Genomic DNA, 19,433 nt, shown 5'->3' on the forward strand with positions numbered 1-19,433 from the left:
GCAAGAACAGTTGTGCAAGAGGGCTTATTCCTGAGCGGGAGCATCATAGTTCTTGCGCAAGAAGCACTGATTTCACACATTAGAATGTCAGTGTTCTTGCGCAAGAACTCTCCACCAGTGTAGACAGGCAGCATGTTTTTGTGTAAAAGCGGCCGCTTTGGCGCAAGATCACGCCAATGCAGACACACCTTACAGGTATTCTAAAAAGAATAGAAAAAGCAATAGCCAGCAGTTCTCATTTCATTTCTTCTAACCCCCTCTTAACTTGTTCCCCTCTCCTTCCTTCCACCGCCCATCACTATCTTCTCTTTTCCTCACCAAAGGGTGACCTTCTCTTTTTTCACTCCCACAAATCTTCATCTCTCTCACTTGATGTCCTCCCCTCAGGTAATGTTTTTTTCCAATCCCGGTCCCCCTTTCATACCGTAACCCATCCTCTCTCGGGCTCGTCTACATTGGCCCCTTTTCCGGAAGGGGCATGCTAATTTTTCAGATCGTAATAGGGAAATCCGCGGGGGATTTAAATATCCCCCGCGGCATTTAAATAAAAATGTCCGCCGTTTTTTTCCGGCTTTTAGAAAAGCCGGAAAAGAACGTCTACACTGGCCCCGATCCTCCGGAAAAAAGCCGAAGTAGGAATAAGAGATCCTCCGGAAAAGGGCTTTTTTCCGGAGGATCGGGGCCAGTGTAGACATTCTTTTCCGGCTTTTCTAAAAGCCGGAAAAAAGCGGCGGACATTTTTATTTAAATGCCGTGGGGGATATTTAAATCCCCCGCGGATTTCCCTATTACGATCTGAAAAATTAGCATGCCCCTTCCGGAAAAGGGGCCAATGTAGATGTAGCCATTGTGTTTATGTTCAACTCCTGCTAACCTTATTTCCAACCTTTATGACTGCCTTTTTTCTACTCTCTTAGAATCTATATTTAAGAAACCTATGTTGATACAGAAACTTTTTTATCCTCTGCTTCCCTCCTCTCACTAACTAATCATTTCCTCTCAACAACTCAGCATTTGCCTCAGCCCCTTTCTCAGATAAGGGGTGGATGAAAGAGGGTAAGACCGGGGCAGCCCTAGATGAGTTGCCGGCAACTGGCACCCTAGGCAAAATGAGTGATCGGTGCGCAATTGGCGCCCCCACCTCCAAAGCCCTCAACGGCCATTTATCTTGGCACCCTAGGCGACCTCCTAGTTTGCCTGTATTGACAGGCTGCCACTGGGTAAGCTGCAGCAGGATTCATCAGTTCTCACCTTGATAGCTGTAGCTCCCTATAAATAGAAGAGTTTCCCACTTTGTCTACTAAATGTCATTTCCTTTCTTCAATTTCGTCCTTAAAACCTACAACTCACACAAGGTGGTACCCATAACAGCAGCAGGCTTCTAAAGTTAAAAGCCTCTGGCATGTTAGAACAATGTAGGTCTGGCCTGACATAAGTAATATAACATGGGGGCCTCATTTCTTAGAAGACACAAGTTGAGAGATGAATTAATTGGCAGGCTGAAAGCAGAATATTTGTGTCAGCTAAGAAGTGAATGGATCAGTAAGATGAGACAATGTTTGAGCTGGACACAATAAAGAGGGAGAACACCGAGACAACTATTTAATTATGAGCAAAATAATGGACAAAGTAAGTCAGAAATGTAAAAATGAGGTAAAAAGTAGGTCAAAAATGGACAGTGCATCAACAGAGCATCGCTCACAGGAATTGATTCCTACAACATAACTAAGCCAATCCTCAAATGTGCAAAGCAATGTATCTTAACTGTGTTAAATTATATGAAGGAAGAGATTTGCTGTGTAACTTCGAATGTCTGGTATGTTCCACCCTCGCTTTGTGCGCTTGAGTCTGATCCATGCAGCATAGCTTTGCTTTATGCCAAATAACACAATCTAAATGATGAGACAGGAGTCAAAGTGACTAGAAGACGTCTTTTGAAAAGCCCAACAGAAGACAGCAAGTGGAACCTGTAACTTCACTATAAATGTCGGCTTGGGACAGCAAATGAGGAAATGTGATAACTGTGAACCATATATAAAAATTATTCTTACCTTCTCCCCAATTCTCCTCTGCACTCCCTCTCTTCTTAATGGAACTCTTGTTCTGCACCTCAGGGAGTAAATTCTGAAGGGCAAGAAAATGTCTTTCCCTATTGTGTTTTGTGAAGTGTCATGTAAATTTACCGTTTCAAAGATTTTAATTGCCTCGACTCTGTGCTTATCCTGACACTGCAATACGGTCATTCATTTAGAGGCACAATTCAGCTGAATACACCAGGGATACTCCTGGTCATCACAAACTAATTCAGATTCTCTCTCAGCCACAGTTTGTTTTGCCAGCCAGTGTCAATGGTACCATTTCCCCATCATTGTGAAATTTTGCTTTCATGAATTTGTCAGTTATCTCTGTTGTTATACAAGAAAAATAAAAATATTTCATGTTGCTGACTTGTAGCTTCTGTAATTCCATTGTTTTCTTAGCTGCATCCATTACTTGAATATATGAGGGAAAAAATTGTTAAGCATACATCTGGTTATATCATTCATAGCTTCTTTGATATCCTCACAGGCATCTTACTTTTATTTGCTACTGCTTCTGAAATCTTTTTGGTGAACTTCTTCAATTTATCCCCCCATTTCCAGAGAAATCTATAAAATCTACAGTAACACATTAAAGTTGGATTCAAATGTTTTAATGAACCTAATTAACATTTCCATCAATCTTGATAAGCATTTAATTGAGCACTAATACATTTTTTAGAAACAAGAAATGACAGGAAGTGCATTTGTAGCTTGCCTTGGGCAACAAAGCAAAAAGCCAGAGACCGACTGAATTTAACATCCAACGATGTGCAATCGTTGCTTTGAAGTGCATTTCGTGGAGTGACTTATCGCTGTTGTGAAATATGACTTAAATAAGTAAATGTACCCAGGTGTGACAGTGTGCATCAACCTTGCACTGGAGCTGAAGGAGTTACCTTGGCCCAGCTGGCTGAGAAGGCCCCTCCCCCACAGCCCTATTGTGCATGCTCCAACCAGAGACTGACTATAAAAGCTTCTGGAGCTGCTTAGTCGGGGCTGACTGCTGAAGGGGAAGGAGGTGCTGCCGGAGCTCCAGTGGAGGAAGTGCAGCTGGACCAAAAGGTGGCAGCCGGGCTGAGAGGGGCTACAGTAGAAGCCGTGGGACCTAGCGTGAGGACAGAGAGGACTTTTGGGTCACTAACCCACAGAGATTATCAGTCGAAGGCCGCACACAAGTAAGAAGCGAAAAGCACGCACACGCAAAAACTGCTGCAGATACCCTCGCTAGAGCAAAGCCACCCCTCCTCTCTTTTCCCAGCTTCCCCCTGCTGGCAAGGGGCTCTGGAGCTTGCCTGGCTGTGGCTGCCCCTTCCTCTCTAAAGACACCACATTCAGGGAAGGGGCTGGGGGAGGCTGCTGTTCCCTCCCACTCTTGCAAGGGATCCCCACCCCCCCAGTCCCGCATGCTTCCTTACCGGCAAAAAGAGTTTTGCTGGCAACCTCTGCAGCCACTCGAGCCTGGGAAGTAGTGCCAGCCTTTTTCTCATTGCCGCCTGCTACACATGCCTCTCCCACATGCAGGAGAGGAACAGGAAGTTTTGGGTCGTGCTGCAGGGGAGGCTGGGGGGGAATTTTTAAGTGGTCCCAGGGACCCCCTGCAGCATTTCACGGCTGCTGGACCCCCCAAGGGCCTGATTAAATTGTTTGGTGGGAAGATCCAGCGTGTAGGCCAAAGGTTCCCTGCCCCTACGGTAGGAAGTGGCCGAGGGTGGGGAATTGCTTCCCAAGCGCTCAGCATGTTGCAGCAGGATTCCCCACTGAGCAAGCAATGGACCCTGCCACTGACAACAGTGGCAAATTCTTTATTAATCAATGCTCGTATCAGCTGCTCCTTTATCTTCAGCAAGTATCCCTGTTAGGTTAACAGGCCTGTAATTACCCGAATCATCCCATTTACTCTCTTTAAAAATTGGCACAACATTGACTTCTTTTGTCTTCTGGAACACTCACAGTACTTAATTTATTGAATATAATCATTAACAGTCCAGACTACTCAGCCAGTTTTTAAAACTCTTGGGTTATTGATGCTAAATATCTACATGTCATTCTAGATCCAAATCTTACTTACCCCAAGTAGTCCTTGGTCTACTCCAAAGATAAAACATATCAAATCCAGACAGGGCTCTGTTGGGATAAAAATAACCACTCCAGTAAAAGGAGTGTCTGCTACCCATCTGTTGAGATGACATTTGGACTACCGGTAATTGCCCAACAAGAGGTCCTGGATGTTCTGAGGAATGACCAAATTCACCCACTGTAAAAGAGAACTATGCTCTTTATGACTGCTGACGTCTAGTAGAGAACTTCTGACTTCCATTCATAAATTATATCATTGGTGCCTCCTTCAAAAGGAGACAAACTACCAGTCACCCTATAGGAAATTGTAGTTCAGTTGGCTCTGAAGAAATCTATACAGGACACCTACCCCGGTTGCTTCCGTTTCCTTGCAATGTCATCAGAAAGATAATGGCTCACCTTTTCAGCCATCATCACTCAGCACAGAGCAGGTTAAGACACTGTGTCATCTTTTCTGATGGGTCTCAACCTTCTGCTGAAATGCTTGCTAGCACCCACATCTATTTACTCTTGTCTACCTGATAAAAGCGAAGAATACTCAAGTGATCCCAGGGTCTATGGCCTGAAGCATGTGAGGAGTTGAGGACCTTCAATTCCCAGTGAAGTCAACCTGAGTGGAGAATGGTCAGCACTTCCCAGGAGATCCTCAGCTGATTAGTGCAGGTCCCCTAAAGGCTACAGGATATCAGCTCATAAGTGAAAATTCAAAGGGCCTACTCTGTGACCAGTGCCAAAGCCGTAGAAATCCTAAAGTAATGGATTTTCAATACTTGACTGCGAAGTTTGCGATTTAAGTCCCACACAATAAGATAGGATTATTAATTATCTTCTAAGGCGGTAGAATTTAAATAATATAATCAAATAATGTAGAACTGGATGGTTTCTCAAAGTCATTTAGTCCAGTCCTCTGAACTGAGGCAGGACTATGTATTATCTAGATCGTCGCTGACAGGTGTTTGTCTACCGTTCTTAGTGGCTGCACAATGTAATATCTCTCCTAAACTTTGATGCAGGGAGGTTTTCCTTTTTTGGTTCATTTGTCATTTAAATTGTGGGCTCTAGGGAAATTTTTGCTTTACTCCTTTAGGTCATGACTTCTTGAGCAGGCAAAACATTCACTTCAACAGAAGTTTCCCTACATTCTGATCAGAGTATCAAGTCATTGGAGTGCTGCCTTTTCTTTAGGCTTGTCTGAGCAGAGAAATTGACAAGCATAGCTATAGCCGAGTAAACTATTATATGATAAATATGCCAGAATAAATGCCCATGTGGGCACTCTAGTCTGGAATAAAAGCACCTTGAATCAGAAATAATTATTCTACTATAGGTATGCCGGTTCGTTTCCCGGTGTACAAGCCCTAAGAGTCTGTATATTCTCACTATTGTTGTCATGGAACAAAGTTTGTCCTCAGTCACCCCAGACCCTTTTATTATCAGTGGTTTATAATAAACAATTTAGTTCATAATCGCTTTTTCCATTCCCAATCCATTTATTTAGTAGGCTTTCTATTTTTAATTAAATAAGCTACTTTAGATGCTACCTCTATTTACATTAAGGGCTTGTTCTCCTCGCTTTGTATTACTGGTCAGTAACGTTCCCATTTCATGTCATGTGTAATTTCATCTATTCAAAGCTAAGGACTGGCACTGCTAAATAAATGAAAACAAATGTTTTTATTTACAGCAAAATTCTGTACACTGCGCATACATAAAAATATACAAAATCAAAATAGAAAATAGAAAAGTGTTAAAATGTATACAAACACTGTTTAAAAATGTGACTCCTGTAAAATCTCAAGCTTTAATTGGTTGAAGAGTACACATTCATTTAAAAAATCATCATACAAAATAATTCTCAAAGCTATTAAAAAAAGTACACAGTCTTCCATAGTTGAATAGTTCAATGACTACATTTCACAGAGGATGAGATGATATGGATACATGTAAGGCTTTTATGTAGCCGATATTTCAAGAACAAAACTCTGAACTTGCTAAGTTAAAGAGAAGAAATTCATAGTGTCAAAATTCATTTAATTAAATAAACCTGTGAGAGGCTTGCCCAGACATGGGCTACTTTAAAGTTCAAACAGTTAAATCAGGTATCCTCTTAGAATCATTGGGCTGGAAGAGACCTCAGAAGATCATCGAGTCCAGCCCTCTGCCCAAAGCAGGACCAATCCCAATTAAATCAACCCAGCCAGGGCTTTGTCAAGCCAAGACTTAAAAATCTCTATGTATGGTTTGCAATGGAGAGGATAGTATTCAGGAAATAAGTATGTTCTTTCTAATGACATTGCATAATCTACTTTAAAAAAAACCATCTAGCATATCTACGGATTGTAGATGAAGGGAAAGAACACAAAGTGACACTTTCACAGACAATGCATTGAACATTAATTTCATCATTGGTTTGTATCAGCATCTGAATAGCATGTCCCCATTTTATGAGAGCATTATGAAAGAGGAAGACCAACACAAAAGTAATCATGTTGTGTCTACATACTACTTGGGCTCCCATTTAAGTCAAACTGTTTCTAAAGAGAACGAGTTAAATCTGTGCAATCTCTTAATGTAACACATTTCTTTCAATTTTATTTAATTTGGCAAGAAATTGATGCAACCAGAATCAAGTTGCTATCCTTAATCTTTTAAAAAAAAAAGAGTCTACACCAATAGATTGCATTGATTTGTGCTCAAAGTATAGACAAGCCCTGTGGATGTAGCCCAATATAATTGTACATTGATCTCTCTCTCTCTCTCTCTACTCCACATCCAAGTGTGTTACATTGGTGTAACTTGACTAACTGTTACACTGGCATCAAACAGTGTGGTACACCTTGGAACCACAGAAGGAATGAAATATCAGAAGTATTTTTCCTCTCAAAAACGTGGCTCAAAATGAGTCAAAACTTTCATAATTTCTCTAGAATTAATAGAATACCTTGATTTAACCATCTAAAGAATTCATGCAAAAAATGACATGTTGAAAAAGCTGAATCATTCACAGTGGAAAACACAGCAGAACAAAAATTAACAAATTCTGCACATTTACTCAAGCCTTGTGGGTGTGTTATTTTTTTAAGTGCAACCATCTCATCTCTTAATTTTAACATCATCAGTGCACAGCAACTAAGCTTCTGTAACTCCAGAGACATGCAAGAGGACCATTCTAACTTGGTACTTGTGTCTTATGCTTCAGGAGGCATATTTGTGCAGGCCTTGCCCAGGCAAGTCTCCCATTGACTTCGAGTGGGAGTTACATACATACAAGGGTGACGCAATTGCACCCTGAAATTTTGATGAATGGTTTGGATGGGAAAATGTCTTACACATCACTTATGTGTATATATAAAACACCAGTCACAAGTTACCATTCTTAAAAAGCTATCCAGACATCTATTGAACACCTAATACACATTCATTCACTCCTAAATGCAACTGATTTTTATGGGATTTTGAGAAATGATTTCTGCTCCCAAAGTTTAAAAACCAGACACAATCAAAAACCTCAATGGCCTCCTGTAAAAGCAAAGAGTACCAACACTCGGAGAGAGGTACCATGAAGGGAGGGAAGACTGGTGAAAGCAACAATTCTATAGCTGCCCTTTGCTTCCGCCTACTGTTCTGTGGTTCAGAAGTAAAACTGAGGTTGAATTCTCAGTTAGCTAATCAGGTTCAGCTGAACTTGTACTGAAAAGTTTTTTGTTTTAAGGTCGAAAGAGTGGGAGGAGAAAATCTTAAATTGTCAAAAAGCCTGAGTTGGCAGTAGAATGAAATATCACAGAGGAAACCAGGTAGCTATCTCAAGATTTTCCATCCTTGGGAGGACTAAGACTATATTTCACAGTTGATGCTGGTCTCCGTTTTAGGAAGAGACTGGTGTATTGAGCATAGCTCTACGCAACTGCTAGGGTGTGAAGATGTTGTAACACCCAAATGGATAGTGAATTATAGTGTACACAGGAATAGAATTAGGACAGATGAAGTGGTGTATGAATGACCCACAGCAATTTAAATAATTGATATAATCTGTGGAAAGGGGAAGGTTTGTTGGCATTTGCACTTGGCCAGGAAGAGTTTCTGCTCAGGTATCTCAAGTGCACACAAATAAGGATGTGCATGAGAATGTAAGAGAAAAGTAGAAAATACATTTTTATGAATGTGTACCCAGTTTTGTGGTAGAATTGTAAAAAGTAGCACTTCATTTAAACAGGAGTGCAAAGTATGCTGCCTCACATTTTTCTTTAAGGAAATCTAATCCTCAGGGGTGCACTGTGATCACAAAAGGCAATACAACACAATCTTATTGTGCACACTTCAAGTATTGCGAGCTAGTTTTTTTTTATTCCTGATGGAAACAAGTGTTAAGTTGAGGATGGTCAAATAAGTAGGAGACTGGCATACCATTTTGTGGAGTCTGAGAGACTCCTGCATATAGCACAGCAGCTTACTCATTTGTACTGGAAATATGATCAGCTCCATTTATTGAAAGGTATGGGAGCTAATTCTATTTGAACTTGGCACATGGCAAATGGAAACTGTAATCGGATACTAAGATCATCATATGACAAAATGCCACTGTCCCTACACAGAAAAAGCCCATTTAATGTGTTTTACTGAAGGTGAACTAAGTAAAACAAATATATGGGAACTGTATATTTTCCTATTAAGGTTTCCTAGCACTACTAGGACTGGATACTTAAGAACAAAAACTGGACATAAAATTTTATCATGTACTTTTCAAACAATAGGTAATACATTGAGACGCTGAGGCTGAAATTAATTAAAGCTGTCCATTTGGGAGGATGAAATGAACATATCTATGCAAACAACAAGGCATATGGGGATCACATGGGAACACTTTCTGTCAACTAGGAATTTTAGGATCAAAAGCCCAAGATAATGACAATTTGAAAAAACAATACAAAGTTTATGCAATAAACTCATTCTGTTCTTATGGGGGGGAAAAATAGCAGGGAAGGTTGGGTGAGGAGAATTACAAAATTCTTCTGATTTGTAACAGTGGTTTTCAAACTGTGGTCTTGGATCCCTGGGGAGCTACAGACTATATCTAAGATTTGCAAAGGGGTCCATACCTCTACTTCAAAAATTGTAGGGGCCCACAAATGGAAGAAAAAAGGTTTGAAACTACTGATTTTTATAAACAAAGAGATCAGAAAATAAGTTAATATCAATCACTTTTCCTTTCCACCATTTTTAATAATACGGGGTCTACCAGTCAGGAGCCTTTTTGCTGAATGGATATGGATAGGATATGTATGGATTTCTTGTACGTAATCACTCCTGCTGAATTTTTCTCATGCAAAACCAAATAATAAAAAGCAAACAAGAACATTAACCTATTTCCAGCCCAAAACTGAACTCTGTCAGGGAAAACATATTTTAAATGCATTAACATCTAGGTGGATTTTAGAAGTGGTATAGAGAATATCCATACTATGTTTTTACAATGCAATGGAAAGATTGTCTCATGGTCCAAGCCATAGTAAACTTTTTGAAGGTTTTACAATGTCTCCAGGATACAGACTCTACAATTTTGAATTTAAAAATACTGACTCCTGTTCTTATCTCACAAAAACAAAACAAAAAGCCCTAACTTTAAAAAGCAGTAATGAATTTACTGGGGTTACAGCAAAATAGCCAAACGACTATTTCCTAAAATTTCTCCATCTAAAATATTGATTTCCTTTAAAAAGGTAGGATAATTTTTTAATTATCTTGTAAAAAAAAAAATCTGCGTTGCACACCTACATTTGAAGCAAGTTGTGAAAGCAGAGCACATTGTCTCCATTCCCCTGAAGTGTACCTGTACACATGTGTACAGAGGGGGAATCTGCCCCAGGCAGAAAACCCATATATCATTTCAGTCTCTCATGTGCTCTTCCTGGCCTACTGCCTGGGCTGAATGAGGGCAGAATGAATGCTTCCTGGATAAATGAGATTATCTTCTCTTCACCCTGTGCCTGAATTCAGCATCTGCATGGACCATGACAGATATGTGTTGCACTCTAGTTATTTAACAGTGATATCCAATTAAAAATGAGTAAATATCACTTCTTTTCTGGCTGCAGATACTACTTGAATACAATGGCTAGCTATCGGGCCTGATTCTCATTTATGAAGATCTCTTTACATTGCTAATTTACACCCACTTTACCACCCATTTACCCTGCCAGAGTTGAGTAAAGGGATCTTTGTGTAAATAAGAATAAAGTCCATTATATTCATAGCATTCCCAGTTAAAAATCATGATGGGGGATGAGGGGGAAGGAAATGTGAAAATCCTGTGGTATAAATCATCTATCTCTGAGCAGACAGCCATGTCTGTGTATGAATGATACAGATAGTTTCAGTGACAGTTTTAACTGTTTTATACTTTTAAGTTTGGCATTTAGTAAACAGGGCATAAGAAACTTCTGATGTTTTCTGACAGGTCAAGCCCAAATCAATACATTATACTCCTATCTAACTGTGCCTTTGCACCTTTCATGAGCAAAGCGTTTTTTCCTCTATCTATTTGCAAAGCAGTTATAAATACTTAGGCTTAGAAAGAAAGGAACTCTCATGCCTGCTACTTAATTACAATTTATAGACTCAAGACTATGTTGGTCTAAGATACATTTTCAAGTATTCCTTTGTTGTTTATAGTACGCCAGTAGTACCTTATTGCACATTGCTTCTGAATGCTTCACTTTTATAAGTGTGGGACGTGTTCCCGTCCAGGGCACTTTACAGACCTGAACCCTGGCAAGATTACTTTCCCCTTCCGATACAGATCATCCTGTAAACCTTTGTTCATCCTCTGTACCAGCAGTTTTTCATACAGTAGTGGATGGTAAGCCCCTAAGGTACAAGCTGCATCATAGTATAGTTCGTGGTAGTGACAAAGGTCAGTTTGTCGGACAGAAGGAATGTATTCATACACGTGCACTTCGTTACACATGGACATCATGATGAGGATCCCTGAAATGAAATTTAAAAACAAACATATAGCTATATTACCACCTTAAAATTTTTCTGCAATCCTGTGATATGCCTTCTTTCACCACACCACTTCAAAACATTTTATTGTATTTAGTTTAAAAATATTCAAATGTAATAGATTAGTTGTCATTTTACACTGTTATATCAGAACATAGTATTTTGCAGTGCTGGTATTACAGGACAGTAGATATGAAACCTTTAATCTTCTATATATTTGAGTGTGTCTGTCTGTCCGTCCATCCATTTATGAATTTAAGAACGCCTTCTAAATGGTAAGAGCTGGGACCACCAAATTCCATATATAGCTTCCTCTGATCATAGCTTGAAGCAAGGTCAGGGTTTGGTTGTGCCAAGACAATGGGATGCACATGGAAAGGGAGGGGTGTGATAGCAGGGACAGGTATACTCATGTATGACCACAGGGGAGCAGCAATCATGAGGGGGAGGGGCTGTTTTACTCTCAAATAACTCCAGGGGCAGCCGCTGACTGGCCAGCATGGCTTTCACTGCCACAGAGCACCCCCGGGGCTCAGTCTGCAGCAGCTTCCACCCCTTCCCCCCACACCTCCCAACTCCCCGTCCTGACTCTTGCACCCCCCACTCACTGCTCTGGCTCCTGTACCTCCTACCACCGACCCTGAACCCCTCCTCACCTGCCAACCCTGACTTCTGCACATCCCATGCTCCCAGCCCCTGGCCCTGAAAGACCTGAGTAATGCCAGGTAAGTCTTCTAGTAGGCCTATAAAACCCTGTATGGCAATCTCCATCCTCCTCAAGTCACTGAAGAGATTGCTCATCCAAAAATTTCACGAAAAAAAATCATCAAACTAACCCAGGGATATGCTAAAACTTATTATTCAAATTACATCACTTTCATCATCACCTCTTGAATGCACTCCCTTATTTGTACATTGTCTGTTTATATAGTTCTTTAGCAATTCAGACATTATCTTTATACCTCTGGTGCACTTAGTACACTAGATGTTTTGTAAAAGATCCACAGTATTTCTTGGACAAACCCACCATCTTCATTTCTAAACTTTGAACAAAACTATGTAAAGACACAAATGTCCAATAGTCTTCTCCCTGCCCCTGGTTTCAAATGTGTATCTGTGCTCTGATCCTCTAAACATTTCTACACGTTTAACTTCAAAGATGTGAGTAGTCCCACTGACTTCAGTTTAGTTTAGGAAGTCATTGGTGGGGGAAAGGCTATCTCGAAAAGGCTAACATTTCCATTTGAGCTTCAAGGGGTAGCCGAGTTAGTCTGTTACAGGAAAAAAAACAACAAATGGTCTGGTAGCACTTTATAGACTAACGAAACATGTAGATGGTATCATGAGCTTTCGTGGGCACAGCCCACTTCTTCAGATGACTGGAGTGGGCTGTGCCCACGAAAGCTTATACCACCATCTACATGTTTAATTAGTCTATAAAGTGCTACCAGACCATTTGTTGTTTCTTTCCATTTGAGTATTTCCAGGGTTAGGCATAGTCTGGTCTTCTCAGGCTAGCCACATGGAACTTCTAGGCTCCTATAAAGCAACAGCATGCTTGCCAAAGGGAGAAGAAGATACTTCCTGCCAATGTAGCAATCTGCATGCTAAGCTGTAGCAGAGTCAAGCCTTCACCCATATTCCTCCCATCACTTCAACAACTTCTGGTCTGGAGGCTGTTATTGAGGGGTGAGGCTAGAGTATTAATCACTTGATGCAGTGATTAGAACATATTTTAGGTTATACTGAAATCTTCCTTTTACCTCAAAGCATTTCCTACTTCCTGTTATCATAATTCATGTCTGTCTTAGAGTGGGTTTGAGTCAGTTGCTTTTCATCCATCCACTGGCTTCTTTCAAGGCATTGAGATTGTTTGGAGACAAAGGCCTTGCATTGGTGGAGAAAGACATATAGCTGAATATCATCCACGTAGTGGGGGCTCTGTAGTCTGTGGCTTCTCAGATCTCTCCGAAGAGGTGGCTGGGCTACTACATGATAGGGACACTCTGTAGGTGGGGACAAGCAAGTGCCTACCGCAAGACTGGGCTTTGTCCGAAGAATAGGTGGATCCAGCATAATGCAGGACCACTTACTCTTGCTCAGTCTCATACATATTGTCATCAACTATGGCAAAGATTTCTAAGATCCTCAGTACCAGCACAGAGATTCACTTGCTGTTTAAACTGTAGGAAAAGGTTGCCTCCGGGATTTTTTGTTTCTCTCCATGTCTGTGAATGGAACCTGTGTAGGAGGGGAGGGAGATTAGTAGAGCCATTGGACCTAAAAAAAGTATTAGCTTCTCAATGACCTCAATAATAGGATGATACATTTGTGCTAAGAAAGGGATGTTGCATTTTTGAAAAGGGAGAGCAACGAATTGGTTCACTTTAAATACTCTTTGAGAAGGGATTAATATAAAAATATTGGTAGTCTAAACTTTAATTGTGATTTACTAATTATTGGTTGTGTTTGTTTTACATAGGCACGTCAAAAGTCTCTAGTAATTAGTCAATACCCGACGGGGTGGCTCTTTATTTAATAATGTAATTTTTAAAAAAATTCAACACTTCTTATCAAAACACTGGTTACACTATCACTATCGCGGTTCATTGAGTGGGAGCGCTGTGTCTCAGAACAAGAATACAGTTGAACTAATATAGATTGAACCTCCCAAATCCAGGGTCCTGCATGGCTGTTGAACCAAAGAGCTCCAGGAGTGGGAACCAGCTGAGAGAACGCAGGGTTTGAAGAGTCCCCTCTGGGCCAGCAGCAGCTAGGCTGGGGAACCCCAGGAGCAGGGCCAAGCAGCAGCCAGGGAGTCCCAGCAGGGGAACCCCAGCATAAGTGGGGCTATGTGGCATCGGGGAGCCTCCATCCCGACGTGGGAATCCCCGGTGGCGGTGAGGTCAGGCAGCCAGAAAGCCCCGAGCATTGGGGCAGGCGGTGGCTAGGGAAACCTAGGAAACCCTTGGCGGCAGTGGGGCTGGGCTGCAGCCTGGGACTGGGAAACCCTGAGGAATCGCCAGAGGTAGTGGGGTTGGTGGTGGCCAAGTGGACCTACCCCTGGGAATCCCTGGTGCAGCTGGTGGGCAGCAGGTCAGGGAGCCTCAGTGGGTCCAGCTTTAGCAGGGCAGTGCCAGGACGGGGAGCCCCAGCCTTGGAAGCCCTAGGGAGAGGAACTGTCAGTGGGGCAGCCAGCAGAGGAGCCTTGACCTTCCCTGGTCCAGCAGATACCCTGGTCTGGGAAAGCTCAGGTCCCAAGGGTGCCAGAGCAGGGAGGTCCAACCTGTACTAACTTTTGGTCTTGCAAATTAGAACTTAAGATTAGGCTTTTCCATAAAAAAGTTGTGGAATTAGAAAGCCACGAAGGTATTGTGAGCTAATTCTCATGACAACTTTAATTTTTTAGTTTTAATATTGATTTTTTCATCCCGCCCTGCATCATCAGTTATCTAGGTGGGGGCTTCTTTTCTAAGTCACTTTAAATACAGGCTGGACCTCCCTGCTCTGGCATCCTTGGGACCTGAGTTGTCCCAGACCAAGGAATTCGCCAGACGAGGGGAGGTCAGTGCTTCCCGGCTGGCTGCCCTGTTGCCAGCTCGTCTCTCTGGGACACCCTGGGGCACCCTGCCCTGCGGCTGACCCGCTAAAGCTGGCCCATCTGCCCCCTCACTGTGCCAGGGGTTCCTCAGACAGGGCTGCCCAGCCACTGAGAGCTCCATTGCTCCTGGGGCTTCCTCAGGGTTCCCCAACCCCAAGCCACCCAGCCACTGGCAGCCCTGTGGCGGCGGCTTGGGCCCACTGCCCTGGGGGTTTCTTCAGGGTTTTCTGACTGAGGCTACTAAGCCAGTCCCTGCTGGGGCTGGGAGTCCCTGACTGCCATCTGGCCCCACTGCTGGGGTTCCCCAGTTGGAGCTCTTCGGCTCCACTGCTGCCAGGGGTTCCTGGACAGGACTATCCAGTCATCCCAACCCTGCATCAGGGAGGTCTCTGGGATTCTCCTGCTGCTGCCAGCCCCACTGCTAGGCACCCACATGACCCCACTGACACCAAGGTTCCCCTGCCCAGCTACTGCTGGCCCAGACCCTAAGCTTTCCAGGATGGCTCCTATTCCTGGGGCTCTTTGGTCCAGCAACACCCATGGCCTTGCCAGATCCCGGATGTTGCAGGACCAGAGAGTCAAGGATCTGAGAGGTTCAACCTGTAATTTATTTGTGATTACCTCTTCTTTCGTGACTTGGATTAGAACATGTTTTAGACTATACCGAAGTCTTCCTTTTACCCGAGATGGAATTCATAATCTTACAGAGTAACAATACTAATCCAAAAGGGAAGATGCCCAAACATGTGAAATGTAACTGTTTAGGCTTATGAGTCACAAGGAACGTGAGTCTGAAGTGAGAAATGTGTAATTACTAATTTGACAAATTATTAGGCTCATAACTCCAGTGTGAATCCATGTCTCCAACTAAAGATGCACTGAATTTTAAATGGCCTAGCAGCTATACTAAAAAAAATTGATTTTTTTTTTTTCAGTTTTACAAATGCTTTCTTCTACTTTTCCATTGCCACCCTCCTTCATCTGCTGATGGAGAATCTGTGTGTCAGTCTAAGGTAACCGTATTCCAGCTGAATCAGAAAGCAGACGGAGGAATTGCTTGTAATGATCAAGTACTTCCTGAAACGGATGAAAAAGTGGCCTGTCTTCAGAGCCCCATATCAAGTGTGGAGCCAGCTTCAGAGGACACCCCACAGATGTTAGAGAACTCTCTCTGATGAACTGGAAAAAACCTTAACCAATATATGTGATTTTATTGCCACAGTACCTAACTTACTTGTACATTCCTAAAACATAATTTCTTGCATAAAACATTCCTATTTGTGGAACAGGAAAAATATGACAAGAACCAAAATAGGCTTCTGTTACTATTTCTTAATTCCAACTACGATTGAAAGTCATTGCAGAAATGGTTTGATATGGGAAGGTTTTTAAAAAAAAAAAAATTCAGGTGATCTTCCAGATATAAATAAATTATTTAATGGAGAACTGAAAAGCAGTGAAGGTTTAAATCTTTATAATCTGATGAACAGTGTTTCCAAGAGTCAACCTCCATTAAGGATGCATGCATGCATCTAGTTTATCCCTTTCCATCGCCGGACTGTTCTTTACTCGTGTTTTGGTCCTTTATACATATAAAAGTGAGTGATGGAGGTTTCCTTCTTTCCCTTCACCTGAAAAACTCCGGATTTTCTTGATATTCACCCTGATTTTCCTTTTTTAATTTCACTCAGCTATTCCCAGTTATACCCCTTTGCCCTACAGCATTCATTTCCTTCCTTAGAACTTATAGCAGTGCCATATTTGCATGTGGTTATTTTTTCGTATTCTGCACCCTGCCTTGCTAATATCAATTTATTTCTAGGTGCAGGTCAATCTCTTTAGGGGATTGATGACCCAGATATCTTTCTTTCCATGTTTGTTGCAACTATTAGTCTGGTATGGCATGTTTGTCTGTGTTCCTGGGGTTGAACTCTATGGGACAAGCAGCCAGATATATACTGCTGAGCCTAAAGTAGATGTGAAGGGACAGGGCAGAGAAGGGATTTGCTCCCTGCACCACCAGCCAAAGAATAAGGGACACGTGGGAAGTGCTCATTATCCAAGCCATTGAGTGGAGGGGAGGGAAGAGTTTAGCAAAAGACTGAGAGGCACACTTTGTCCTTCTTCTACTTTCCATACTATTTACGCTGCTTTTCCCTCATCTACCTGAATTTTGTAAGATTTACGTGAGCACTGATATTGTAATGAATTCACATTTACTATTTTAATTATGCTGTCAATGTATTTATTCATTTTTGTAAACCTATGCTACCTACTGAATACATAATGATTTCCATTATCCTTCATTGGCCAATATGCAAAATGTACTCCTATATATAAACATTATCACTTGTGTAAACAAATAATCAAATTTACACATGCAAACACAATTTCTTGAATAAATCACACATACAATAGAGTCTCAATTCTCCAACCTAAACGGGACTGGAGGATGGTCAGATAGCAGAAATGTTGGATAATACCTATAATTCTTTTAATTTTATACATTTGCCCTTTGTAATACCTTGCGGGATCCAGTTCTAAACCTCCTGAATCTGCCGCTTTGACCAGCCCTTGTATTTCTCCCCAAATGGGAGTAAGATCCGGGGCTCTGCCTTGCAGCGGGAGTGCAGCCCTCGCCCTGTGCCACGCCACGTTCCCCAGCGATGATTTTCCAGAGCTGTGTGTGGATTGCCTGAGCTATGACGCAGGGCAAGGCGCTCGCCACTTTCCCCAGAAACAGAAAAAAGCAACATTGCCAATGGCAAATTCATAAGCCACAAGAGGGCGCTGCAGACCTGCCAACCAAGGCTCCCGCCCAACCCTAGAAAAGGGAAAGGGAAAAGCAGGGCCATTGTGGTGTGAAGCTTTCCTGGAGCCCCTTGCTGTGACGGGCAGCATGTCGGATAAAATGGAATGTTGGATAAACGAAGGTTTGAAAATTGAGACTCTTCTGTATCTCTGTTCTGCACAAATTAGGTATTATCACATTAAAAATGGTATGGCATGAAAAATCTCTCATGTGAACAATTCCTTGAAAAGTAACATGCACTCAAATACAAGCTGGGTCGAGATAGCTTTTGGAAGTGTGAATAGATATTGAAAGCATTTCCTCAATTCTTATTGCACTATTAAGACATTTTAGAAAGAATTCCACGACTTTTCCAGTGTCCTTCTGATTCCAATAGCAGCTGATTAAAAGACTAGAAAAGAACAATACCGTGATTCATTCTCGTGAACGTACATGAAAGCAAAGACAAAGCTTTACAGAAGGGACAAGTATTAGCTGTTTTTAAAAATGTAAACAGAGCTAACTGTTAAATTCTATTTTCCAGCCTTTAAAAACCTGTTGTAAAGAACAATAAAAATGACAATAAAATAATTAGTGATGTTTTTTTAATTTATGTAGCGTCTGCAGTTCAGAATACTTTACAGTACAATGCATCTAACCAACCTTATGTAAGGAGAAGATTAAGTCACTGGAGAGTACATACTGGCAAGAGAAATACACTATGACTGAATAGCTGTTTTCCCTCTGTAACTTCTGATCCCATTAACAAAACTGACAGTATAAAACCTGTCAAGAAATCCTCACAATCCAATAAAAAAAAATCTTTTAAAACTAGCAACAGAAACTAAAAAGCCAATAAAATTCTAAGTTGGTGATGACACTCCATTCTTTCTTCCCGCAGCTGTGAAAGTGAGAACAAACAGGAAAATTAATCTCTTCACTTGGCATAAGCATGACTACACACCCTAAGCTTATTTAAAAGCTTTAAATCCTTTAATTTTTTAAATTACATTTAAAACAGTTCATTCAAGGAACAAACCCTACTGTCTGATAGATAACCTAGGACTAAATTTAGAAAAGCATTCAATAGAAGAGTTGGAAAATAGCAGGAATCAAAATACTAATAGAAATAATAGAAATGAGAAACAGAAAGAACCAGGACATTTAAGTCCAGCCCCTCACCAATATCAGTAAGTCCCCCCGCCCAGCATTTTCTATTGCTCTGCCCTTTCTGCTCATTAAAAGTCCCAAGCAATAGTGCTACTAAATTTTTCTGGGGAGTGCATTCCACAGCCTAATACATCTCATAGGCAAGCCTCCCTTTCTTAATTTAGTTAAGTTTTCTTATAACCCTTTTCCACCATTCTCCATTATTTCCATTTTCCTTACTGTTTATGACCTTAAAATGGGAAATTTGTGTCATCTGGGTACAGCTACTTAGTTGTTACTAGGCCAAGCTACGTTTAAAAAAAAAAAAAATCTTTCCTTAATTCAATTTCTTCATCCCCTTGAGCATACTGGGTGGTCTTCTCAAGCCCCCTTGAAATTGCCATAAGTTTGGCATTGAGATGCCCAGAAATGAAACCCCATATTTCAGATGAGCAATATCTTAACTATGAGGCCTACTCCTCTACAGGGAAAGCCTTATCGGTTGATTCCTTTCAAATTTAGGATGGACAGATTACTCAATAATACACTGTGGGGATCCATGCAGAATCAAAAAGTGGGCGGAAAAAATTATTAATAGGCCTTTTCCAGCTCTGAAGTGCATAATAAACTATTTTTGAGCTCTCAGAGCTTAAATATCTATTTTTAATGTGGAAAAAGGAGCACATGGTAATTACAAAGAAAAATGTAACCTGACCTTAAACGTGGCAAGAAT

The 19,433-nt window shown here is 41.4% G+C and overlaps 2 protein-coding genes across 7 annotated transcripts in view; one reads left to right on the forward strand and one right to left on the reverse strand.

The window, feature by feature from the left end:
* Positions 1-17,990, forward strand: part of LOC102452866 (pinopsin-like) — a 106,278-nt gene extending 88,288 nt beyond the window's left edge. For all 3 annotated transcript variants that reach the window (XM_089775400.1, XM_006114559.5, XM_006114560.5), the window contains one exon: positions 15,696-17,990. In XM_089775400.1, the coding sequence (XP_089631526.1) occupies positions 15,696-15,935 (240 nt within the window). In that variant the 3' untranslated portion in view covers positions 15,936-17,990. The remainder of the gene's footprint in view (positions 1-15,695) is intronic.
* ST6GAL2 (ST6 beta-galactoside alpha-2,6-sialyltransferase 2) overlaps positions 5,817-19,433 on the reverse strand; it is a 316,318-nt gene continuing 302,701 nt past the window's right edge. For 3 of the 4 annotated variants that reach the window (XM_006114562.5, XM_075917819.2, XM_075917803.2), the window contains one exon: positions 5,817-11,141. In XM_006114562.5, the coding sequence (XP_006114624.2) occupies positions 10,873-11,141 (269 nt within the window). In that variant the 3' untranslated portion in view covers positions 5,817-10,872. Of the gene's footprint in view, positions 11,142-18,142; positions 18,453-19,433 lie in introns of those variants that run through there. The other variant, XM_075917829.2, reaches the window with a different exon arrangement.

Source organism: Pelodiscus sinensis, chromosome 1 (genome assembly GCF_052426305.1).
Source record: "Pelodiscus sinensis isolate ZL-2025 chromosome 1, ASM5242630v1, whole genome shotgun sequence".
In the NCBI taxonomy this organism is placed as follows: domain Eukaryota; kingdom Metazoa; phylum Chordata; order Testudines; family Trionychidae; genus Pelodiscus; species Pelodiscus sinensis.